Raw genomic sequence first — 27,325 nt, 5'->3', positions numbered from 1 at the left:
TAAGGTCATGAAAATGGTGTCAAGCATTAGAATTTGTTGATCTTAGAAAGTCTAAAACCTGACCTTTGTCTTTACCTTTCATTACAGCCTGAAGTGAAGCAACTTCTTCTCTCCACTGCCTTTTAACTTCATCTATAGCTTCTTGCTTAGTGTTCTCAGAGACTGTGGCGATCGCCTTGATATTCTCCATTTCTGCCTGCGCCTCCCACAGCTGTGTCCGAAGGTGACCCAAGTCATCCTGCGCAGCTTGCAATACTGCATTTTGCCGCTTCAGATCCTCTGGGGAAAAGTAAAAGATTTCCATTAATGTGTAATTCACTTTATCAGACCCCAAAAAATGAAGAAATTGAATTTTAAAATGCTAAGATAGATTATGGAGCTACCTTAATAGAAATACAAAGCATGCTGGGTTTCAAAAACAAAGTATTTAAACTATCTAATAACACTGGGAAAGATCAGTTTTGGTGCTATATTTAGGCTTTTACCTCTCACTAAATGAACATAATCAAATCCTCTTTTAAATTTGTTTCTATGTATATGGTGTTTTAACTACACAAGTCTGTGCACCACATGTTTGTTTGGTGCCTTTGAATGCCAGGGGGGTGCATCAGATTCCCAGGACTGTAGTTGCACAGTTATGAGTTGGCATGTGGGTGCTGGGAATTGAACCTGGGTTCTCTGGAAGAACAACCAGTGCTCTTAACCACTGAGCCATCGCTCTAGCCCTAATAATCAATTTAATTAACTACTCAGGTATAAGTATACAAATCTACAAAATGGAGATTAAAGATGGCCACTTTATAGGGCTGTTGCAATGAGAAAATGGTGTTCTATAAATGTCTGTAAGTACGGTAAGTGTCAAGAGTAAGTCTTCAAGACTATTGAATGGAAGAAAGACGTACTACATATTAATTAGAGTTGATAAAGCTAAGATTACTTTCTCAGTCATTCTTTACAATCTCTTAAATATTAAGTTGATATCAGATGTACAACACATGACTTAAGCCTAGATAGAACATATACTTGGTTGTGACTTCCAAAATTATAGAGGTGTAGAGTCGATAATACAGTTCAGTGGTAGCATTTGCCTAGCATGTACGAGGTCCTAGGTTTGGTCCCTAACACTGCAAAGAAAACAAATAAGAGCCTATTACTCCTGTGTGGGGATGTATCTGTTTTCTCTTACTGCCAATTCTCCATTAAAAAAGTCATGACTACCATGAACATTAAATGTTCAACTCTTAAATCTATACTTCCTTATTTGTAGGGAGTTTGAATATCTTTTCATAAGATTAATCAGTGATGGGGTTGGGGATTTAGCTCAGTGGTAGAGCGCTTGCCTAGGAAGCGCAAGGCCCTGGGTTCGGTCCCCAGCTCCAAAAAAAAGAACCACAAAAAAAAAAAAAAAAAAAAAAAAAAAAGATTAATCAGTGATTAGAATTTCCCTAGGTCTCCTTTCCTCAGAGTCTCAGAGTCTCTCACTATGTAACTAACACTAGCTGGCTACAAGCTCTCAATCCTTCTGGCCTCCTTAGTAACAGGATTTCAGGTATGCATGCATCATATTCTGCTTACCTGTTTCTAACACAGAGCTTTCCTTCTGATTTAGAAAGAGCGTTGTGATGGTTAGTCTTCACTATTGACTAATAATGAATCACCCAGAAGGAACTCCTATGGTCATGTATGACTGGTGTTGCCAGAGGTTTACCTGAACAGGGAAGGCTCATCTTGAATGTGGGCTGTTAACACCCCATGGGATGGGATCCTGGACTAAATTTTAAAAAGTAGGTAAGCCACGCATCAGCATTTTTTCATGACAGCAGATTCAACGTAACTAATCACCCACTTCACATGCCTCCTGCCATGCCATCCCTGACCTAAGTCTCCTGTATCTCCCCAACTATGCCAGGTATTTTGCCATAATGATAAGAAAACTAATATAGAATAACTGTACTAAAAGTGGTACACGGCTATGATAAACCTCATTACATGGTTCACAGGCATTTCAAGTGGCTCATGGCAGGAACATGTTAGAAATTTTTTGAGTTTTAGAACAGAGAACCCTCAGTATCCTATAGAGTGGTTCATTCTGATCCAAGTGTGGATAACCAGAATCCAATAGAAAGGCAGATAGTAAAGATAGTACTCATGAGGTTTGGAAAGGAACAACTCATGCTTGGATTAAAAAACCATTCATAAGAGGGTAATATTTGAATCTAGCCACTGTGCAGGCCACATACCTATCTATACCAGCCTTTCGTCTCTCCCAAATACTAAACGGCACCCTTACTGAGACACTGAGTCCCTAGCTAAAAGACTTCCAGGTGCCAAGACCTCTCAACTGGGAAAGTGAGTTCACATCAAAACAGGTACTGATGGCCACATGCCCTATTCCCCACCCCATTCCCTGACTCCTGGCCTGCTTGAGAATAATACACGCGAAAATAAGAAAAGGCTGCAGGCTAGTGCTGTGAACACCCCAAACCCCAAATACTCAGAAAGGCATAAGAGACTGCCAATTCTGCCACAGGTACATATTATGACTCCCCTCTTCAAAGACCCTGCAACGTTGTATGTTTCTAGTGCCTGAACTCTCCTGGAAGCCTCCTATGTGCTAATAACTTGTCTAACTCTTTACTTCTTAAAAATCCATCTTGGCACCCCTTTTGACATTCTCCCCAAAATTTATCATTATTCATATTTTATCCTAGTAAAAGGTCTAGTTCTAACCCTAACCATAATCCCTTCAAAGCTCTTCTACCAGAAATAGTCCCCGTTCTGCTGTGTCATTTTATATAGTTTCTGCATGAAAACTTTCTTTGTATACAATCTGTCTTTTTCTCTATCCTCATTACTCTCTTGAACCCCTTCCTCCACTGAGACCTCTCTTCCTTGTCCCTCACAGTCCCCTTCTACTGTCATGTCATATGTGTGTCACATAAGCACAAATGCACACGCGTGCGAGCGCGCACACACACACACAAACATACACACACACACACACACACACACGAGAGAGAGACAGACAGACAGACAGACAGGCAGACAGACAGACAGACAGACACAAACTGATGCATGGGTGTTGTGCAAATGCCCTTTGTCAAGTTCGCAAATTCTCTTCTGTTTCTAGTTTGTTGTTTTTAATCATGAATAGGTGTACAGTCTTAAAAATTACTTTTCCTTTATCAACTTGGAAGTTTGTGTGCTTTGGTTTTTATCTTTTGTTTTTTGAAACCAGTCCCCTCTTATTATTTAAGCTCTGGTTGTCCTGGAATTCTCTATGTAGACCTCAAATTCACAGGAATTCAACTGCCTCTGCCTCCAGAGTGCTGGATTAAAGGTATGCACCACTATGACCAGCCTGGTTTCTATGCTACTGATATATTATTACAATGAGTATGAGTTTGACCAACCTTGCAGTTCTAACATGAGGTCCAATTGGTCACTATCTGATTCTTTTGCATTGTTTGATTTTCAAGCATTTAGTGAGGATTTAGACATCTGTATTTCAAAGAGATGCATGCATAAAGTTCTTGTGATGTCTTGTTACATCTTTTCTAAGTTTTATCTTGGTCTAGATAATACTACCTATCCAATGTCCCTTGCAGTTTATTTTTTACAAAAACTTGAAAATACTGGAACTAATCCATCATACTGGATACTATGGATCATAATCAATATTCAATATCGTATATTTCAATATGTCAAATAATGAACAATTCTTTAAATAAACACAGTTTTTCAAAAAGGGAACAATCTCCTTAATTTTTAATTTTGTAATTAATTTCTTTTTATTTTGTTATCTATGAGGAAATATGCCATTCCTTTCTACTTTTGTCTTTGTATTAGTGGTCCAACAACTGTAATTAAGCTTGTATTTTTATTAGTTTCTTCCAGAAGACTTTTTTTAGTACTATTTTTATTTTACACGAGTACATTTTGCCTTGAAGTACATATGTATGCCTGGTGCTAGCAAAGGCCAGAAGAGAGCATCAGATTTGTTCTAGCTAGAGTTAAAAGATAGTTGTGAGCGCGTACCAAATTTATATCCTCCACCAAGAACATACTAGCCACTGAGCAATCTCAGCCCAAAAGACATTTCTTAAAGCTTTTTAAACCTTTTGTGTATGTGAACTGCAATGGTTTTTGGAGTGTTTTTAAGTAGTCATATACCCCACGTACTTCTCTTTTGGTGCCCATGCAGTGATAAATGTTCTTAGCATTTGTGTTCCTCAAGGATGCACTTGAACTCAACTAAATATTAAAATTCTAGATTGACAATCATTTTTCTTATGAACTCTGATGATGTTATTCCAGTCATCTGAGGAGCTAATACAATGTCCTGGGATCAGCTGACATTGATGAAGCTATTGTTCAGACAGTCTCTTGCTATCAATCCCTTGGCTAGTCTCAGATTCAAGATCCTTCTAACTCTACCTGCCAAATGCTGGGCTCACATGCAGATGCCACTGTGCATGGGTTATTCTCTATTTTTGTATTTTGTATACAAGTTTTCTAATTAGTTTTCATCTTTCTTCTTAATAGTTTTAATTTAAATATTTAAAATATTCCTTGTTTCATACCCATACCTCAGTGAACAATGTGTCAAACCAAGCTTTTCATATTTGACAGTCTAAAAGCATCAGAACACTGTAAATTATGGCCATGTGTAAAGTCCTTTAGGACACCACTAGAAAGCTCCACCTCCATTTCTCTCATTTTCCTGCACAGTCTTTCTTCTGCAGCTTCAGAGCGTAGGGTCCGACTAACACTCTGGACTGAGAATTTCTAAAACACAAACACTGTTGCAGTATTAAGTGCTGGGTTGAAGCTTTTTATAAGGGAAAAAGTGCAATAAAAATACCTTAAAGTTGAATAGAAAATTAATACAACATTTCAAAATTTTACAATATTCCCAACTGATGTCAGCTTGAAGAAAATGTATACTAACACAAAAACAGGCAGTGAGAAGTCAAAAAGCAGACACGTCATCTTTTATTAATAATCTTCATTACGCGCTTATAACACAGTGACAGTCTAAGTAGAAGCAAGCTTAGTAATTACAGAAGTACTAAAACTGTTCCTTCCAGGGGAAAAGCAGTGTTTGGATTGATGAGTCACCTTGCCCTATTTTGCTGAAAGACAAAGACTGCTGAGCACACTGCTGTCTACTGCTTCTGCCCTATAGTGATCAAGAGTCTGGCTTCCACCTTCAGAGCAGGTACAATAATATGAGCTGCTCCTGAGAACAAAGCGTCACATTTGATTTTTACTACGATACAGGCAAGTGTTCAAAATAAAAACTAAGTAATCAACACTGATGTTTTCTATATCATATATATTGCCTTTATGAAGTCTCAGAAAAAGGATCATAGAATTCCTTCTGTCATTTTGTAAAAAGCAAAAAGCTACCTCAGCGCTCTCTATGGCCAGCTTAAATTTGTTAACAATTTCAGATAATAAAGTACAGTTAACTAAAGTAATTTTAACATAGCAAGTTGTTTAATTCAAAGATATAAAACTGAGAATATATGCAAAATTAGAAGCTATAGGTGAGTGAAATGGCTCAGTGGGTATAAGCTCCTGCTGTCCATGACTGGTAACCTGTTTGATCCCAAAAACCTAAAAAAAAGGTAAAAACAAAGACCTAATTCCAAAGTTGTCCTCTGACCCCCACATACAAGCTCTAGCACAAACACCCACTCCCATACACATAGTAAAAAAGAAAATCAAGTTCACCCCTAGCCTGAGCCTCATGGGAGAGGAGCCTAATAACTTACCTGGGCAGCACTGCAGAGCTGACCCTGGTGATTGGGCACAAGTGAGCCAGCCCCCATTACCCACCCAGGCCCAGATCCAGGGCTCTGGCTGGCCCATGCCAGCATCTACTCCTCTATGAACTGCAGGAGCACATGAAGGGGCTGGTTCTCCAGAACCAAAGCTGCAAGACCTCCATGGCACAGGCAACGAGGGGACAGTGGAAAGGAGCCCCAGTGAGGAGCTAGAACTGATAATGTGGCAGGGGCCAGTCCTTAAGCAGACCAACAACTCAGTGCAATGAAACTTTGCAAGAAAAGTTGTTTGGGCAAAGGGGCATACTGTGTGACACACGGAAGCTTCCAAAGTAAGTTGTTGTTTTGTTTCGTTTGTTTTCTTTGGAGGGGGAGGTTGCAAAGGCAGAGGTCAAATATGGAGGGACGGGGAGAAGAATGAGATTGGGGTGCATAATGTGAAATTCATAAAGAATCAAAAGTTTAAAAAAGAAAGAAAGAAAAGGACAGAAAGGAGGGACAGAAAGGAAGGAGCATTTAATTTTTTTGTTAAAGTTTTTACAAAAAAATAACTTCAAGGAAAATGGGAAAACCTTACATTTTAACTTGAGAACAGAGGGAAACGAAAAACAAATCAAACAAGCTTTAAAGCTTAACTATAATTTATTGAATAAAGAGAAGCTAGGATACAGGTTCAATTTCCAGCACCCACATGATAACCTCACAATTGTTAGTTTCAGTCCCGAGGGATCTTATGGCCTCTTCTAGCTTCCATGGTCACCAGATACACATGGTACACAGACATATATGCAGGCAAAACAACCACGCAATAAAAATAAATAATAAATAAAAAGAAAGATGACTAACATATTAGTGTGAGAAGTAACAGGAGGAAAAGATAGCATAAACCATGACCATAGTGAGTGTGAACTTAGCATCAGAGAAAATACTGGAAGGATCATGCGTGTGTGTGTGTGTGTGTGTGTGTGTGTGTGTGTGTGTGTGTGTGTGTGTGTGTGTGTGTATTCATGCATTAAATGTATTAATAGGTCATCCTGACACCACATTAATTGCTCAGAGTTTACGGTGGTACCTTGTCAACTGACGGCAGAAATAAACTTAAGAAAAAGAAGACTGGAATGCCTTAGGAATACAGTGCTATATAGCAAAGAAAAGGGAGGGTGGGGTGCTTAACAAATTTGCATACGCATCTATGAAAGAACAAGGGCTGGGAATGCAACTCGGTAGAATGTCTGCTTGACATGTACAAGACCCTGGGTTCAATCCCTAGCACCACTTACACCAAGCATGGGACTACATGTCTGTAACCCCAGTGCTTGTGAGATAAAGGCAAGAGAGATTAGGAAGAGTCCAAGGACAGCCTGAACTACATGAAATCCTATCTGAAGCAAAGGATGGAGAAGAAGGGAAAGGAAGAAGGAAAGGGGAGAAAGTAAAGGGAGAGGAGGGGAGGCGGAAGAAAAAAAGGAGGATGGAGAAGGAGGGAAAGGGTCATGCTGAATTAAAAGTGTGTGCTATCACGCCATAGTTTTGTTACCACACATTAACAAGATTATTTTTAAAAAGACTTTCAAGCCCAAGATGTTACTTTTGGAGTTTAAGATACAGCCTAGCATGCATGAAGCCTGGGTTCAAACTGAAGTTCCAAACTAATGTCCTAGCACTCAGGAGGTAAAGGTAGGAGGATCAGAATTTCAGGGTTACCCCCAGCTATGTAACCAGTTCAAGGTCAGTCTGGGAAACATAGAATTTTATCTCAACAAAATTTTCCGGGTTGGAGAGATAGCTCTTCTAGAGGACCTGGGTTCAATTCCCAGCATCTCCATGTCACAATTGTCACACAGACATGCAGTCAAATTACTAACGTACATAATTTTTTAAAAAAGTTAAAAAAAGTTTTTCAAAAATAATTTTTTCAATTAAAAAGTACAAGAGCTGAGCTGGAGAGATGGCTCAGTGGTTAAGAGCAGTGACTACTCTTCCAGAGGTGCTGAGTTCAAATCACAACCATCTCCTGGTATGTCTGAAGACAGCTACAGTGTACTTGCATAAAAATAAATAAACAAACAAACAAACAAACAAATAAATAAATAAATAAATAAATAACTGACTGACTTAGGTTAATGATTCTCAAAGAGAGCCTAACCATTAATAATAGTATCACCTAGTAACTTGCTAAAAATGCAAATTGCGGGGTACCAGAGTCCTGGTAGATCAGAAACTCTGCCTCTGAATCACCTTGGAAGCTTGTTAAAACACCGACCATTGGACCACCAGACCCTCATCCCAGTTTCTGACTCAGGAAATGTGGAATACAACCCAAATATGTACATTTCTAAGAAGTTTCCCAGGTAAGCCTGATGCTGCTGCAGCTGTTCCACAATGGAAGCCATATCTATACTGCTTCTAAGCCAACACCTAGAATGCAAACACCTTCTCTGCCCCTCCTAGTTAGATACCCCACCAGATTTACTTCCAATGCTCATCCTTAACGATGACTCTACATCTGTTTTCCTCACCTTTAGTTCAACCTACCTACAGGGCCACATGAATCATGTTCCCATCGCATGTCCAGCACCTAAATAAATGAACCCACAGAGCAGGTACCTAACAGTGTACTGAGAAAATAACTGAATACTTGTTCAGTAAATTCCATAACATGTCAGTTTCTATACAACAGAACCAGGAATTGTACCTCAAGTGTTAAGAACAGCCGACTACAACTAAGTATGATTTTGGTCAGAAAACAGACAAACCTTAATGGTACATTTTCAATTTCCTCCCCAATTTCATTGAGAACCCTACTTCCAAAAAGCATTATTTCTCTCTCTCTCTCTCTCTCTCTCTCTCTCTCTCTCTCCCTCCCTCCCTCCCTCCCTCCCTCCCCCCTCCTCTCTCTCTCTCACACACACACACACACACACACACACACACACACACACACACAATCATGGTTTATTCAATGACAAACAAATACTGTACTATCAGAAACTTAACATTTAAGACAGTTAACATTTTGGCAGGAAAGTTGGGGAAGAAACTGGCAAACTTACCCTCTTTAGCCAAATACAGCTCCTTAAATTTTGCTCTCTTTTGATTAAATTCTTGCTCAAGCTGCTGCTGTGCACGTAAAAATTCTGCATTAATTTTTTCCAATTCTGCTACCCGTTGCTGAAGAGAAACTGAAAAAAGAAATACTAGTTAACAAGTAATAGGTTTGTAAGTTATAAGAATAATCACCCAGCTATGTACTGCTACACATCAAACTAGTAGGGAAACTGAAACCCATCATATTCTAATAAATTGTGATTTATTTAAAAGAGCCAGACACTTCTATTAGGCTTTCATAATATACTATGAATGAGTCATATATAATGAAACAAAGAATCACAGAGAACAAAGCCAATTTCAATATAAGAGCTCCTAACGGGAACCGGAGACAGGTGAGGCCAACATGTAGGTAGGGGAGGCCTCCCCCACGGTTCAAATGGCAGATCCACCCACTGGGACCCACTACCAGAGGATTTAACTTAGAGTGGCTTACAGATTAGGATGCCAGTTGCTCAGGCCAGCAATTGTGTTACCTGTTGATTCTAAACTAAGATTGTGTGGTGCTTTCTTTCATGCAGTGACTCAGCTGGGTTCGAGAGAGAAAGTTAAGGTGGCAAAGTGCACCCAGCTAGCCATGTGAATTCAGATGTGTGGGGCTGGCGTGACAGCAACCCACCATGGGAACTTAGCAAGTCGTGTGGAGAGATGAGAACAGATCGCCAGTACACTGCCAGCGGTAGTGTGGTTGCCTTTTCATTATTTCACCCTACAGATGGCCTTCAACATGGCAGGTAAGAAGCCACTAGAAATTTAAGATTCTTAGCCTTTAGTTAGAAATCTTGTTAGAAACTTGGAGGTTTGTCTAGCGAGGTAGAGTCAAGTCATGTGTTGGCTCAAGCTTGGGGAACCTTGAAACAAAAAAGAGGGCTCTGTCATCCCTGCTGTGAAAAAAGACAAGATGGCTGCTCTGGGTCAGAGAGCCAGAGAATGGAAGCTGCCTGCTTCTTGGAGCAGATATTGATTGAACTGTGAATTTATAAAATTGGGATTATTTGATTTTTTTTTTTTTTTGGTTCTTTTTTTCGGAGCTGGGGACCGAACCCAGGGCCTTGCGCTTCCTAGGCAAGCGCTCTACCACTGAGCTAAATCCCCAACCCCTTATTTGATTTTTAAAATAGATTTATATACAGATTTTGTCCAAATTACATGGGGAATTTCACCTGCGGTTAGGAACAAGGATAGGGAAAATAACGCCTAAGTAGAGAAGTGATAACTGCCTGCTAAGAACAGGTACTGACAGATGTCTATGGCTCAAGGCAGAGAGCATGACAGGTAGATGGTATAAACTAAATAGAAGTCTGTGGCTCCAGGTAGAAAACACAACAGACGGTATAATACAGTCTCAGCAAACTCATATTCTTTGAATGTGGGCTCCACAGGAATTTTGGGTTAATTATCCTGGTACAACAGATTAGGAAAAAGGCCTGAGAATAGGTTTATAAAATAAGCAATAGGTTTATACAGTAAGTTTTTTTAGGATAGTAGGGAGATTGTATAAAAACAATTGCTTTAGGGAAACTTTGAAGTCCTGCAGGATAACATATTCTTTGAACGTGGGCTCCACGGGAATTTTGGGTTAATATCCTGGCATGACAAATTAGAACAGGGCTAAAAAAGGCTCATACAGTATTGTTTAGTTTACTTCATTTGTCTTGAATTGTTTTTATTATCAAAACAAGTAGAATTATGAGTTTTGTGGTTGTTTTATTATTTCTCTAGAAGAGAAGGCAAGAAGCAAGCTTTCCTGGTTGCCAACTGAAGGATATGTTGATTTGGGAGAAAGGTTTTGTCTTTGCATTATAAGAAACGGTGATTAGTGTCTATATATCTTCCAGAGTTATATGGATCAGATATGGCGAAGGGAGACCCCCTGAAGAACTAAAAGAACAAAAAGGTTATCTTGGTGATACAAAACTTTGTTTTGAGATTTATTTATATATACAGCTTTGGTGAGTCTGATCATCAGACGTGCTGAACTGACCTGCTTGAACTCCTGATCTCTTGGACTTTCAGCCAGATCCAGTCAGGACCCTGACATCCAAGACTATAACAATCATTGGTGTGGCCTTCTTAAGGCCAACCAACTCCCTCATTTTTCCCCACCCTTCCCCAACCCCTTCAAAGATACCTCAATGCCCATATTCAGCTAGAAGTAGTTATGAAAATTCGTCTCCCTGGTACCCTGGACTTGGGAGTCTGGAAGTGGTTATTCTAAGTTGTCTATCTAGGGAATTTAGAAATGGTCATGATTTGAACAGGGAGGAAATAGCTAGAATTGACTGTGTAGTCATAATCTCATTTGGTATAAACCTTTATAATAGTTACTACTTTGGTACAGAATTTATTTTGATACAAATTCAAGATTTTCATTGGTATAAATTTCTTCTATTGATACAAAAAAATTTAAAAGTACCAGGCTTAAAAAAAAAAAAGTACAAGGCTTGGACCCAGTCCTTCTATAAATGTCATTACAAACTGATCTGAGATGTTTAAGCCTTTGAGTTAAGGGCCAGATAGCAAATTCATGGCTCTGAGTTTACTATTAGGTTCAAGATATTTTATTTAGAAATAGGTGAGAGTAGATAATGGACAACAGCCCAGATTACTTTACGTAGACAGTTTTCAAAAATGTCATAAATCCACGGAATGTGACATTTAATGTTATTCACTTGTTGTGACATATCTGCTCCTCACAGCTCCCCAGCTGTGATTCAGAGAAGCAGCTGAGCATCTCTATCTCCAGGTGAGGCTGTGCATTGTGGCTCGATGGCCACTGGGCAGAAACTGCCTATTTCTCTCACAGACCTATACTGTTCTTGAGAGGACACAAGTTACAGGTTAGAACAGCTTAGTTCTGCTGAGACAGAATAAGCTAGTCCTTAATAATTCCTGTTTCACCAAGGTCTGTCAGATGATCCTGGGCCAGAAGGCTGAAGACTGGTGCTCCAACTCCCTGGCATACTGTAGCTGTATAGGTAGGCAGATGTCTCTACAGTTTGTCTCAGTTCTGGAAGCTGTGCTAGGCTTCCTAAATTTTCAGATAGATTGGTCACTCTTGGATTTCTGATGGGGTTGAAAGACTAGTTATAGTCTCATAGCCAACCCAGGCAATTTAGCATTGAGAAAATATATTTGAGAAGATAGTTTTCAGATAGTATACAAGCTAACTGGGACATAACATATGGATTTATAAACCTTTTTTAAGTCAGGATAGATAACAGAGTATTCTATTTAATAGACAAAAATTAATGAATTGGGTGTTAAATGTATCTTATACTTTATACATTACAGAATGGTAATAGTTGTGCTCAATTTATATGAGATAAAAGAATCTTTTAATTGGACAAAAAGGGGGAAGTGTTGTGGACAGGCCTGGTGTTGTTTGTATTTTGATGCTAATTCTGCTTCCCCAAGAGGGGCTGCCCAGGACATGGAGTGAATTAGTACTCAGGTGACTTAATGTGACCCTTCTCCTAAGGAACCAAAAGAGAAAAGAGTTCCTACTAACACCCTTTAGTACACTGACAGAATGTTAGTCCATGGTTGGAATAGTTAAATATTGACTTAGTTAAGCTATTTATCCCATAGCTAACCCCACTGTCAATGTTGCTACTTCTGGTTTATTTTGGATAAAATCCTGACTAGGACACCCACAGCAATAGAAACTAACCTTCCAGTCCCAAAAGACCCATTACATTATATGGAAATTATTACATATGGAAAAGACACAAACCTGTGGTTCTATGTCACAGCTCCAATACTGGCAGGTCATCTGTTTTCAGATAAGGACTGACCATAGTCTGACAATGAGTGGACACATTCCTTACTTAGGGGCTCAAGATCTGGAGCTCACTGTTTGTCTATTCTGGTCCAGGCCAGGGGCTGTTTTGGTCAAAACACAAACCCTTGACTCAGCCTTAAGGTTATCAACATAATCCCTTCAGGAGATATCTATCAGCACTAGCCAACCACTGTTTAGTTACCTCAGCTACCTGGAGTCCTTTTTCGCTACTATAAACCACTGGAAACGACGGTGATCTGCCTGCATTATAACCAGGATTATCTTTGAAGGACACACTCTACCCTTAAGCCACTGCTCAATTCACAGCTGATTTTATAAAATACGTTTAAAAGGCTAGAAGTATACCAATAGTTAGAACTATGGCTCATTAATTTTCTTTTCAAAGTTCTCTGCAATAAGGATATATTTCTCTAACCTATACAAATCAAGCCTTGTATTTGTTAATTCTCATACCCCTAGGCTAGCTCCACTAGAGTTGACAGCATTAGTACAACTCACAGCTGGAAGAAAGACTGCTGCTATGAGCTCCATGTCATTAACAGGAAAGAGTTATTCTGAGGTAGCTCTATAGTCAGATAATGACACCTAACCATTGAAACCTTGATTTATTTTTAAACAGTGGAGGGGGGAAAATATATCAGAATGCAGCTATGTAGAAGAATATATGAAGGATAACCATTGGAAGGAGGTTTACCATTTAAAATCATGAAGGGGATTTAATTTAGTCTCTGAGTGCCTTATTTCTGCTGGTAGTTACTGTTACATCCCAACAATTAAATAAATAGCTTTTGGGGCTGGGGATTTAGCTCAGTGGTAGAGCGCTTACCTAGGAAGCGCAAGGCCCTGGGTTCGGTCCCCAGCTCCGAAAAAAAGAACCAAAAAAAAATAAATAAATAAATAAATAGCTTTCCCACAGAACACTAAAATTATTGACACATACTACTACAAAAATAAACAAGGCCTCTGACAAATGAAGGAAATTATTCTACAATGCACATGTACTTCAAATTATAATGTACATGCTTTTAAATTTTTAAATACATTTTTAAAAGGCCCTTTATTCATACTTTTCCCTACATCCTATGTCATCCATATCTTCCAACAAACCATACACATGCCATTCGTCATTACATTTAAGTCAAACAATTAATGAATCAACAAAAAACAAAAATGCAGCTCCTAAAATTACAGCCAAAGCGAGGCATGATAGTTTGTATTTTTAAGCCCAGCACTTGCCTGAGGCAGGAGGATTATCATGAGTATGAAGCTAGATAGAGTAGTCCCAAGCAAGCCTGGGCTATAGAGTCATACATTCACATAAATTGTCTTTAATTTTTTTCCAGCCAAACACTGTGTTTCCACTCCTCCCTACTCCACCCTGGCTCTGACCCACAAGTTCAAATCCAACTCCACACCCACAACTGGCTCTCCAATCTTTAAGACAGACTGCAGTTCCAGAAATCATGATCCATGAGGGTGTATCAAGCAACTCCCTAATTTTCACTCTGCTTTTATGTAACTTTTGAAACAATCTCAAGTACTCCAAGCATTTTGCATTTCTACAAAGCAGAATGGCCAAAATAACCGCTTTCTACAAGCATGTGTTTAACATCACATGTCCAAGAGTCAGTAGTTTACCCCAAATAGACAGATGTTTATAAGTAGGTGTATCATAATGCAGCAGATATCCAACTGAAAGTAGCTTACCAAATGCAAGTGCTGTGTTATGTCCTAACATGATGACTCAATAGTCAGTGATTAGCAAAGAGCTCAAAAAGTACTTAACATGGAGTGTAGGAAAAATGGTAAATGTTAGCTGTCATTTTTAAACTAAGAGTAGTTAATGGGTAAAGAAATACAGAGATCAAACCCCTTTGTAGCCACAGAAGACTAGAAGTCACCCCTGATCTCAGGATTCTCATCCAAGTCCATGCTTACTGATCTCCAGGACATACCCTCCCCATGACACACAATTAACAAGCTTTAACACCAGCTTTCAGCAATATTAAGCCTTTCGGAACTAAGCAGCTCAGAGTTTTAGTCTATCAGCCTTCACAAACACAGTCCACATGTCATTACCTTTGTTGGAGTACTAAGGGGGAAAATCATTGGATGCTAAGGTTAATCTATTAATTTATTTTTCAAAGACAGAAGAGGAGAAAGAACAGAGTCTCACTATGTAGCCAGCCTAAGACAAGGCCGATATGAAACTTGTTAAATTGCCAAGGTTGGCCTGGAACTCACAGTGATCCAACTGCCACAAGCTGCCAATTCCGTGATTAAAGGAGCTTGCCACACCACCATATAATAAAGCCTCTGTGGTCCATTTTATTTTACTTTATTTTATTTTATTTTATTTGTTTGGTTTTGTTTTTCAAGATAGTGGCTACTTCTAATGCTTACTATCCAAAAAGAAAAAGTCACTTATTCAAAATGTCTAAATTAAGCACTACCAATAGTGAAAGAAAAGTAAGATCATAAATAAGGAAAAGATTCAGTAATCCTTACATACTTGACTCTTCCTAGTTTTACTATTGTTTACTGAAACAGTCTCAACTCTCTGTCATCTCTGTCTCCCAAGTGTTGGACTGAAAGACTGGGCCACACCATGTTGCCTAGCTTAGCTTTCCCTAATTTTGATATGAAAGAATGTGCAATAACTTAAAACCAATTTCCAGCCCTGAGCTGTGTCCTACTACATACCTCTAAAAAAGGAAACACTTTATTAAGTTCTATGACACAAAGCTAGAAAAAGGAAAGGAGAAGTCTGGGCCATATTTTACTCTAACCAGAAACTTTTATTTGAAGATTTTACTCAAGATCCAAAAGACACCCATTTCAAACCACAGAACATCAGTGAAGGAGGGAGAAAAAAATTCCTGAAATCCCTTGCGTTGTCACCAAATTCTGAAATGAAACTACTGCTGGGCACAGGGTATGTGCTCACAACTCAGCTACTCAGGCAGCTAAGACACCGCAGCCCAGGAGTTCATTGAAGCCCAGCTGGGAAACAGCGTGAGACAGACCTTGTAAGAAAGAAGGGAGAAGAGAGGAGGACAGAGGGAGAGGAGGTAAAAAAAAGCAAAAAATTAAATTTTAACTATTGTAGGTATATCTAATAAGATACCAAAGCCAGAAAATATAAATGAAAAGAACAAAATACAAAATTATGTATGGCACAATATGAACCATGTAAAAATACAATAAAAACAGACTGGAAAAAATATGCCAGGCCAGGACAGCGGACAAAGCAGACAGGCCACATATTTGCCACACCTAACTGGGAAAAGAAACTGTCTGCCAACCTCAGCCTAGGTCATGGCATGCTGCCATTAGGAGTTGGAAGAGCAGAAATTCTCTAGGCAACTTGGAAGGGAAACTCATATAGCCAAGGACATCCTAGGAAAGAAAGGAATCATCCTGCATTCTGATGAGCCAAATCAGGTACCAGGGTACCAGAGTTGAACCAGAAGATACTCAGCATGAAATAAAGAGCCCCATATATATCCCCCACGCACACACATCAAAAGTAAAGCTCGAGGATTGGAGAGATGGCTCAGGGATTGAGAGCACTGTCTGCTCTTGTAGAGGACTTCAATTCAGTTGCCAGCATCCCCTCTATAACAGCAGCCGCAGGAGATCTGATGCTTGGGTCAGGTACACATTGGGTGTACATACATACATGCAAGCAAAAAACTCAAACACATAAAAATTTTTTTAAAAAATCAAAACATGTTGAGCACTTGTCTAAATGCACATGTCCCTGGATTTGATCCCCAACAACCTATAAACTGAGTGTGGTAGCATGAGCCTGCAATTACGGCTCTGAGAAGTGAAGGCAGAAGTACAAGATTAATGTCAGCCTAGCTTCATAGCAAGTTCAAGGCCAGCGTGAATGACAAGAAGCCGTGTCCCCCCCCAAAAAAAGTTACCTGATCACGGTAACTCTAATACTCAGAAGGCTGAAGAATTCCAGATTAGCCTGAGCTACATTTTGTCTCGAAAAAAAAAAAAACAAAACAAACAAACAAACAAAAAATGTGGGTAGGAAGATGGCTCAGCAGGTAAAAATACTTGCTACACAAGCATGGGGACTTGAGTTCAAATCCCTGGTGCCTGCATAAAATAACCAAAATCTTTAAAAATCGAAGACAAATAAAATAATACCTATCTTTTTCAGCCATGGCTAAACCTGGGTCCTCTGCACAGGGACCCTGACATGGATGTTTAACAAAACAGTCGTGAATTCCTGAAGGGGAGACTTGTTAAAACAGGCTCTCTTCCAAAGGCCAGGTTGCTGGAGATAGCATCAAAGATGGCCTTGGCAAAATTGCCCAGAGTGGCAATGAGTATAAATCCAACATACTCTTGTTTTACCCCATGCATAGTGGTTGTCTATTCCAGACAGCAATAACTCCTTGGACACAGGAGTTTGAATGATGTCAGGGCCTCTGGAAACAGATGCAATACATCAGTACAGAGCTGTACCAGCCTTTTTATTACCTTTGCACAGGACAGTACGAGATACACAGGTCACAATCCTCCAGAGCCTCTCTACATAAAGACAAAGGCTAAACTCAAGCAAGGACAGCCCCTCAGACAGTGACAGCTATCTTTGGAGCATTGAAAAACAAAACCAATTGCTGTCCACAATGGTGACAGATGCCTGAACCTTATCTGCTGGCCAGCTCAGTCTGCTTGTACACTAGAATGATCTCAAAATCTCACTCTTTCAGACTCAATGAGCAGAGAGAAATAAATCTCCAAGAGTTCACACCTCTCTCAGATGAGATGGCCCAACTTGGTAACAAGCCTCCAGGCTTCCACACTGCATTCTACAAGAATTCAAGCTAGCAAATTACTATTTTCAGGCTGTGGGAACAGTTCAGTGAGTAAAGTGCTTGCCTTTCTACCCTCAGAACCCATGTAGAAAGCCAAACATGGCAGTGTGCTTTGTAATCCCAAAGCTGGGAGGCAAAGACAGGAGAATCCTGGGGACTCACTAGTTAGCCAAACTGGTAAGCTCTAAGCCAGTGGGAAGGAAACCCTGTATCAAAGGAAGCAGGCGCATTCCAGAGGAAGATACTCACATATGCATGCACACATATTTAAAAAGTAAAAGTAAAAATAAAAATCTAGGACAGAGCTGAGAGATGGCTCAAGGGATATAAATGCTTACCACATAAACCTGACAACTTAAGTCTGATCCCTGAAACCCACAAAAACCAGATGTGGTTATCTGTACCCATAATCCTATCACTCCTACACTGAAATATGGAAACAGGAAAATGGACTAGAAGCACACTAACTAACCAGATAGCCTGAGCACAAATAAGAGAGGCCCTGCCTCAGAAGGATTCAAGAAGAGCACCAACTCCCAAAAGTTGTCTTCTGACCCTACGATGTGTCCCCATGGTGCACACCATCATTATCATCAACATCTGAAGAAAAAGTAGTGGTGGTGGTGGTAGTGGTAGTGATAATAGCGGTAGTGGTATCAGTAGTGGTGGTAGTAGTGGTAATAGAAAATTTAAAATACAAGAAAGGAGATAAAGAGTTATCAATGAAACTCCCTGGCATTAGTAATCATGACACATGGAAGGAAGGCTGTACACCTACATGCTAATTTTTTTGTTGTTGATGTTGTTGGTTTGGTCTAGCTCCGGGGTACTGTGTCAACCATATAACCCAGGCTGGCCTGAACCAGAGATAGACCTGCCTCTGCCTCTGCCTCCTGAGTGCTGGGATGAAATGCCTGAGTTTAAGGCTATTTTTATGACTCAGTATTTCAGTGTTTGGGGGATGTAAATTTAAATCAGCTGAAAAACAATGTCCTCATATAATATCATTTCTCAATCATTCTAGATAAACAATTCATAAAGGAGAATTGTTAATAAAAAACACAAATCTCATTAATACCTTTAATATAAAATAATTGGTTTAGGATAGCCTAAAGTTTTATTATTTATAAGAACAAAGCTTGATGCAACATAAACTGTCCATTAGAACCATGTTTGATTAAATTGTAAGACAAATCAAATTCCCCCTGTACAGTTAACACAGAAAATGTAAACTGACATATACTTCATTCTCTCCACATCTGTCTACAGCAACACTATAGTATCAAGTCTACATTAGGGGTTACTTACCAGGCATTCATCATAAATTAGTAATAACACAAAGGTTATATTTTATTTACAAGGAAACTGAATGGATTATTTATGAACTTTTCAGAACTATCAAGATCACCGGGAGGAGGATTAGAATTTTGATAAATAGCTATCAACCTACCTATAAGTAGGTAAAGACTATATCTAAGCCTAGGAACATGAGAACTAAACAAGATTCAAGGAAAGAATACACATGTTAACATTTGCCAGGTAAGAAAAAAATCTCAAAGTTACAAAAACGGTGACATAACAGGAGCTAACGATTCAGAATCACACCTCTGCTGCAATGTGGCACGCACCTTCATCCCAGCACAGCAGGCAGAAGCATGAAGAACTCTGTAAGTTCATAGCTAGCCTTGTCTACATAGTTTGTTCCAGGCCAGTCAGGGATACAAAAATGAGACTATAAACTAAACAAATAGCCCAGTGTTGTTCTGTATTCACAATTGGTGTGGCAAAACGGTTAAGAAACAAGCTCTGGAATAAAACACGATTCTTACAAGCTGGCTCTTTAACGCCATCTTTCAAAGTGAGAACTAGTGTTACTCCAACCTACAATTCCAAGGCACACTTCATGACAAATGGCTACAATGGTAAAAGTCTTACATTTTTATGTAACTTTTACATAAGCAATTTCCCTACTAGAAATTTATCCTAGAGAAGAGATCATGGGAATGTGTGTAAAGATCTCGCTCCAGAAATATTAATGACTGCAGAGCAGTTGAGACTCTAAAACATCAGTGAAAAATGACTAAGGTCTCCTCCATCCCTTGTCTATAGTCTCACTTTCCATAGTTTCCAATGCCAGAGGACAAAGTACCACAGGAAAAATACCAGAAATAATTCATAAGTTTTAAACTGTACATTTTTGAGCAGCATAAAGAATTCACACCCTCCCACTCCAGCCTACCCAGGATGTGAATCATCTCTTTGTCCCCCATCCACACAGTGTATGCTACCCACTTGCTAGCTACTATCACAAGCTTCTGCTCATGTAACCTTTACTTTACTTAATGATAGTGTCAAAGCATAAAGTAGTAATGCTAACAATTTATGGAAGTGAAAGGGAAGCAGTAAAATGCTTCCTTTAGGCAAAAGATTACAGTACAAAAAGATGTTTTGAGAAAGCTAAAGACTGCATTTGTTCCACTATTACATTTACCCAATTACTACAGAACATAGTTATTGTGTTTTATAATCAGTTATGATTAATCCCATACTGGGCCTAATTTGTATTTTATCATAGGTACATATGCATATGGAAAAAGCATAAAATATATGGGACTCAGTATTCCCCATGGTTTAGATCCATCTGGGGTCTTGGAATGTGTCACCCATGAATAAGGATCTGCAGTGCCTAACAACAGGAAAATATTCCACAAAATATTCTACCTACCTTAGTTCAAGATGAAACCCGAATGTGAACAGAACAGATTCTACCAATCAGAAAGAAATAAGTATTTCCTATACTAAACTGTCTTGAAAATTCCAATCTATTTTTCTACATTAGTTAGAGTAACAAAATCGAATAAAAGATTAGAATAAAAAAACTATGCCAATCTCAAGAATATAACTGCAAAGATCTGCAAGTCGAATGTAGCTACATACTAGAACAGCAAACCATCAAAACCATCTAGAGTTTATCTCACATACACTAGAGATGTATGGCATTAGGAAACCCATTAGTGTAATTCATTTTGTTAAACAGTTCAAAAATGTGTGAGATAGCTCCATGAATTACAAAGGACAGTAAAGCTACTAAGGAAATTTCTTTAAAAACTGGGATTGCCGGGGTTGGGGATTTAGCTCAGTGGCAGAGCGCTTGCCTAGTAAGTGCAAGGTCCTGGGTTCGGTACCCAGCTCCAAAAAGAAAAAAAAAAAGGAAACAGTAAAAAAGCAAAAAGATCAAATATACCCCCAAAGAAATCAAAACCATTCTTTTTCTACATGAGGAAAAAAAACAAACCATAGCAGTAAACTGGTCCCCGGAAGAAAGTAGAAATAGGAGTATGGATCTCTGACATGTCTGAGGAGACAAACAGCATTTCTTGAGGTGTACATGCAGAAACTAAACCTTTTACATTTTAAACCACTAGAAATTGTATTTCCAGTTAATCTCAGATGGAAACATTACTACCTGGCAACAAAAGAAGGCTTGGGAAGCTGAGGCAAGACAGTCAGCAACTCCACGACAAACCACCATGGCTGAAAACAGTCCAAGCACAGTACCGGCTGGGACTGCGGAGTGACAGCAGGCTTGCCCAGCATGTGTGAGACCCTTGGTTTTGACACCAGAATTGCAAAACAAACAACTAATAGACACACACATGCATACATATAGTTACATATATACATATATGTAATAGTTCACTTCTACATTTTGTTTTCTATGGGCAATAAGAATTTTACCTAAAACTATTGACTATTGTAGGAAATAAAAATAACTTAAAGACTACATAAAAAATGTAACTTAAAAAACAGCTCACAAAGAAACAAGAATTAAATAAGGTCGTATATGGTGGCATACATCTTTAATCCCAGTACTTGGGAGGCAAGTTTGTTTGTTTTGTTTTTGGTTTTTCAAGACATGGTTCTTTGTATATAGCCTTGGCTCTCCTAGAACTAGTTCTGTAGACCAGGCTGGCCTTGAACTCATAGAGATCCAACTTCCCCTGCCTCCTAAGTGCTGGAATTAAAGGTGAGCACCACCAAGCCCAGCTTCTACTCACCTTGATACCTGAAAATGTTTTGCACAAAAGCAAAATACTCCAGTTCCAACTGTTTTGTTTTGTTTTTTAGATTTATTTGTTTTATGCATGAGTACACCGTCACTCTCTTCAGACACACCAGAAGAGGGCATCAGATCTCACTATAGATGGTTGTGAGCCACCATGTGGTTGCTGAGGATTGAACTCAGGACTTCTGGATGAGCAGTCAGTGCTCTTAACCAGTGAGCCATGTCTCTAGCTCCAGTTCCAATTGTTTAAGGAAAAGAATGGAAATAATTTGGGTTCAAAATCAAGAATCCAGGTAATTATCTACCAACCTTTCACATTTATATCCATAGGAACTTAAATTCTAATGCCTGTGTCAGTTTGTAAATGAATTGGCTTCTCTTCTACATATCTAGAACTATACTGGCTAAATTATCTTTAGAACAATTCGGGGGAAAATCAAATTACTCTGTTCTTTGGTTAAGATAACCCAGGAAGGGGGATTTAGCTCAGCGGTGAGCGCTTGCCTAGCAGGGGCAAGGCCCTGGGTTCGATCCCCAGCTCCAGAAAAAAAAAAAAAAAAGATAACCCAGGAAGAACCAAAAAAGAACAAACATTATGGGGCTGGGGATTTAGCTCAGTGGTAGAGCGCTTGCCTAGGAAGTGCAAGGCCCTGGGTTCGGTCCCCAGCTCCGAAAAAAAAGAAGAAAAAAAAAAAACAAACATTATAATCTACTTGACTATATAATTGAGGTCTCAGAACTGTAACCCCTATGAGTAGAGGCAGGTGGTCTATTTACTCACAGAAATCTAATCATATGTAGCTGGAAAAAAAAAATGAAAGAAGGCATGCCACATATATTTAGTCAGTTCCCTCTTCCACCTCAGCTGCCTGTCTCACTCATCCTTTCCTTTCCTTCCCTCACCCAACCCCACCCCACCATCTCACCAGAGATAAGAGTTTTAGGGTTTCTCTGTAGAGCCCTGGCTGTCTTGGAACTCACACTGTAAAGCAGCTAACAGAGATCCACCTTCCTCTGCCTCCTGAGTGCTGAGATTAAAGGGTGCACATACCATCACCCCTGGCCTCCTTTCCTTTCGTGAAGGATGAAGCCCTGTATCTCTTATTGAACTCCATGCTCTTGATTCATCTCACTGCCCATCAAAACCTGAAATCTAGTCCACTTCTTTATAAGTCTAACCTCTTCTTTTCCTCTAGCAGTTTCTCCAGCATCCAAATGCAAATCTTTTACACTTATCACACTCACACACACACATACACACACTCACACACACATACACACACACTCACATACACACACACATACACACACTCACACACACACAAACATACACACACACTCACATACACACACACATACACACACTCACACACACACAAACATACACACACACTCACATACACACACATACACACACTCACACACACACACACTCACACACACACACGATGCATGTCCACAGGCACAGACTTATATGTCCTTATCACAATCTTACTACTGCCTCAAGTGGTGTTAACATCTGTATATTTATCTCCAAAGTCTTAAATTGTGTCTATACATGCTGCTTCTGTGCTTCTTCCTTACTCACTCTTCTGAGAACCTACACCTGCTGACTTCAACGACCACGTCTGCCTTCATCTGACTTCTCGGTGTATTCTGTACTGACCATCCTCCTGCCCCTTCAAGTTTCCCCTAATTACAATTTCTGCTTATTAGCCCCTCTCTCCCTTAAAAATACAAGGTCACTGGTTTCCTCTTCCTCGTCCAACTCAAGTTTTATCTGTGACCTTCTTCGCTGACTATATTCTCCCCAAAACGCTGTTTTGTCCTTGGTGATTTCTAAACATTTTACTCCTTATTTCTTCTCCAAACTCCAAGTCTGTATGTACATCTACTGGATAACTACATGGCTATTCTATCAAAATATCTGACACCAAACTTAGTTCTCTGCTAAATGTGTCCTTCCCTAAGTGGTCCAAATTAGCAAAATGTCAATATTCTTAAGAGTCTCGTCAATCTCTCCCCATTTGAATCCTCTACCAAAAGTTCAGCAGGTTTATCTTTCCCCAGTATAATATTTGTCTCTGCCTCATTCCCACTGACTTTAGTCCAACCATCCCTCTCCATATTACCTAGAAAATTCAAAGCTCCAGCTGAGCAGTGGTGGCATACAACTAAATCGCAGGGCTTGGAAGGCAGAGGCAGGCACATCTCTGAGTTAGAGGATGGCCTGATCTACAGAGTGAGTTCCAGGACAGCCAGGACCAAAGAGAAACACTGTCGAAGGAAGGAAGGAAGGAAGGAAGGAAGGAAGGAAGGAAGGAAGGAAGGGAGGGAGGGAGGGAGGGAGGGAGGGAGGGAAGGAAGGAAGGAAGGAAGGAAGGAAGGAAGGAGAGGGAAGGGAAGGGAAGGGAAGGGAAGGGAAGGGAAGGAAAGGGAAGGGAAGGGAAGGGAAGGAAGGGAAGGAAGGGAAGGAAGGGAAGGAAGGGAAGGGAAGGGAAGGGAAGGGAAGGGAAGGGAAGGAAGGGAAGGGAAGGGAAGGGAAGGAAGGAAGGAAGGAAGGAAGGAAGGAAGGAAGGAAGGAAGGAAGATTCAAAACTACTTGGGTGGTTATAAACTTTTCCACTATTCAGGTTCCATCTTCTTTTTTAAACCTCGGAGCAAAACCCATAGTCCCACGCCACCAAACCATTAACTGCCCTGCACATTACCTCACAAAGATTCTCCTTCTCCTCTCAGGTATCAGTTCCAACTATCAAAAAAAATCTTTATTTTTTAAGATTAACAGATAAAAATTACTATGTACAACATAATACTCTTAAGAAAGTGTGTCTCGGGGCTGGGGATTTAGCTCAGTGGTAGAGCGCTTACCTAGGAAGCGCAAGGCCCTGGGTTCGGTCCCCAGCTCCGGAAAAAAAAAAAAAAAAAAAAAAAGAACCAAGAAAGTGTGTCTCCATATGAAGATGTGTGTGTGTGTGTGTGTGTGTGTGTGTGTGTGTGTGTGTGTGTCTCCTGTGAAACGGCTATACCTAGGCTTCAAAATTCATGACCTCATAAATTTATCACTTTAGTAATGGGCACCCCACAACCATTTGTACTTTTTAAGAAATGGTTGCATGTAGCTGAGGCTTTGCTATCTGCTATAAAGCAAAGGATGACCCTGAACTTCTAATCTTCTTGCCTCCAGCCCCCAAATGTTGATTATAAGTATGAATCACAACACCTCCCCCCATTTATGTAGTGCTTGGGACTGAACCCAGGATTTGTACACGATAGACAAGCATCCTGACAAATTAGTTATATTCCCAACACTCAACATTTTCCAAGAACACTGTGATGGTTTGCACATGCTTGGTCCAAGGAGTGGCACTATTAGAAGGTGTGGCCTTATTGGAGGAAGTGTGGCACTGTGGGGTGGGCTTGAAGACCCTCCTAGCTCCTCTAAGGATGCTGAGGCTGTTCCTGGCTTCCTTCCAGTGAAGATGTGGAACTCAGCTCCTCCTGCCCCATGCCTGCCTGGACACTGCCATGCTCCTGCCTTGATGATAATGGACTGAACCTCTGAACCTGTAAGCCAGTGCCAATTAAATGTTGTCCTTTATAAAATTTGCCTTGATCCTGGTGTCTGTTCACAGCAATAAAACCCTAAGACAAATACTATATAAAATCATTAACTATAGTCACTGTGCTATATGAAAGATCTCTCAAAATTCTTATCTGACTGTATGTATTCTTTGACTAGCATTTCAACTCCTCCCATCTGCAGCCCTTAATAACCACAGTCTTTTAAACTTATTCTGTGTTTGTGTGTGTGTGTACAACTTGAGAAAGTTAATTCTCTCTTTCACATATGGGTTCTAGGAATGAAAATTATGCTGTCTGGCTTAGCTAGAAGCACCTTAACCTGCTGAGCCATCATGCTGGCCCTGATGATGACTCTGCCTTCTACTTTTGTAGTCAACGTTTTTAAGAATTTACCGATGAGTGAGATCACGTCTGGATTCACTTAACGTAATGCCAACTTGGTTTTCGTCATCACAAATGACATAATTTCCTATTAAAGACTCAATAGTCTTTTTTCAATATATACATAGATTGGGTGAGGTGTTACAAAAATAACATAACTATCTTTCACATATTGACTACATGTACTTTGGATACATACCCCACACACGGTTATCACATGGTATTTTTTTTTCTTTTTTTTCGGAGTTGGGGACGGAACCCAGGGCCTTGCCCTTGCTAGGCAAGCGCTCTACCACTGAGCTAAATCCCCAGCCCCATCACATGGTATTTTTAACTGTGGGGAACCTCCATGCTGTTGTTCATAATGGACATTCTCATCAACAGTGAAAGGCACTTTCTTTCCTTCATTGCCCATCATACTTACCTCCTTTTGTTGTGAACTGTCTTCTAACTAGAGTGATCTATTATCTCACTGTGATTTCTTTGCGTTCCTTGATGATTAGTGAGACTGAGAATTTTTTCATGTGTCTTAGCAGCCATTTGTGTGTGTTCTTTTAAGAAAAATCTGTTCATTTCCTGGCAGTGATAGTGCCCACCTTTAATCCCAGCACTCAGGAGGCAGAGGCAGGGGGATGTCTAAATTGGAGTCCAGACTAGTCTACAGAGTGAGTCCCAGTACAGTCAAGGCTACACAAAACATGCCTTGGGGAGGTGGGGGGGACTCTTCAAATATTTTTTTCTTACTACTAAGTTTCTTATATTTGGAGAGTTTTTTTGGTCTGTTGCTTCCACCCCCATCCCAAGACAGGGTTTTTCTGGGTAGCCCTGGCTGTCCTGGAACTCACTCTGTAGACCAGGTGGGCCTTGAACTCAGAGATCTGCTTCCTCACGGCTGGGATTAAAGGTGTGCTGCTGCACCTGTATCGCAACTACAACAGCAGGCTATGGTCTGTGTTTTTTTAGTGTGGACATTTTTAACAATGTTAACCCTTCCAACCCCTTGAACACTGGATACTTTAATTGTATTCTCTTTTCAACAATGTTTCATAATTTTTTAGCTTTGAGATAGGTCACCTCCTTTGTGTAGCTATTGTAAGTGGAATTTTATTTTTTCTAAGATATAGGGAAATTAGTACATAAAAACACTACAGGTTTTGTTTAGGGTATGAAGTTACTTTTATTTTCCTTTCTTTTTTTTTTTTTCTTTTTTTTTTTTTTCGGGGCTGGGGACCGAACCCAGGACCTTGCGCTTCCTAGGTAAGCGCTCTACCACTGAGCCAAATCCCCAACCCCTTTATTTTCCTTTCTTATTTACTGGTTTATTTTTGCAGTGTTAGAGATTGAGTGTACAAAGTCCCTCAAATGCACAGTCACTGAGCCAACTCCCCACCCTCACTTCTGATTTTATATTCTACACCTGAATTTCTTCTGTATGTTTAGATGTGTCATCGTCAAAGTTTTTTTACCTTTTCAAAATAAATCTATCTATCTATCACCTGCATGTAGGTGTGTGTGTGAGGGTGTCAAACTCCTGAATTGGAATTACAGACAGTTGTAAGTTGCTATGTGGTGCTGATAATTGAACCCAGGTCCTCTGAAAGAGCAGTCGGTGCTCTAATCCGCTGAGCCATCTCTCCAGCCACATCTTCAGAGTTTTCTAAGTAGAACTAAGTTTCTGCCAATCTAGCAACTGAGAGGAACAATTTATAGACTGATTTGGGCTGTTTCAGGTTTTAGGCCATGTTGC

At 39.8% G+C, this 27,325-nt stretch overlaps 1 protein-coding gene across 4 annotated transcripts in view; it reads right to left on the bottom strand.

Annotated features, from left to right (window-relative positions):
• The window catches only part of Rabep1 (rabaptin, RAB GTPase binding effector protein 1), a 100,924-nt gene that overhangs the window by 63,083 nt on the left and 10,516 nt on the right, over positions 1-27,325 (bottom strand). For all 4 annotated transcript variants that reach the window (XR_015630941.1, XM_087573829.1, XM_087573830.1 and 1 more), the window contains 2 exon segments: positions 8,846-8,974; positions 76-279 (listed from right to left, as the gene is read on the bottom strand). Coding sequence is in view for 3 of the 4 variants with exons in the window: in XM_087573829.1 (XP_087429955.1) it covers positions 76-279; positions 8,846-8,974 (333 nt within the window). In the remaining variant the exon portion in view is untranslated.

This window comes from Rattus norvegicus, chromosome 10, assembly GCF_021556685.1.
Source record: "Rattus norvegicus strain SHRSP/BbbUtx chromosome 10, alternate assembly SHRSP_T2T, whole genome shotgun sequence".
NCBI lineage: Eukaryota > Metazoa > Chordata > Mammalia > Rodentia > Muridae > Rattus > Rattus norvegicus.
This window is presented reverse-complemented; position numbering and strand designations above follow the sequence as displayed.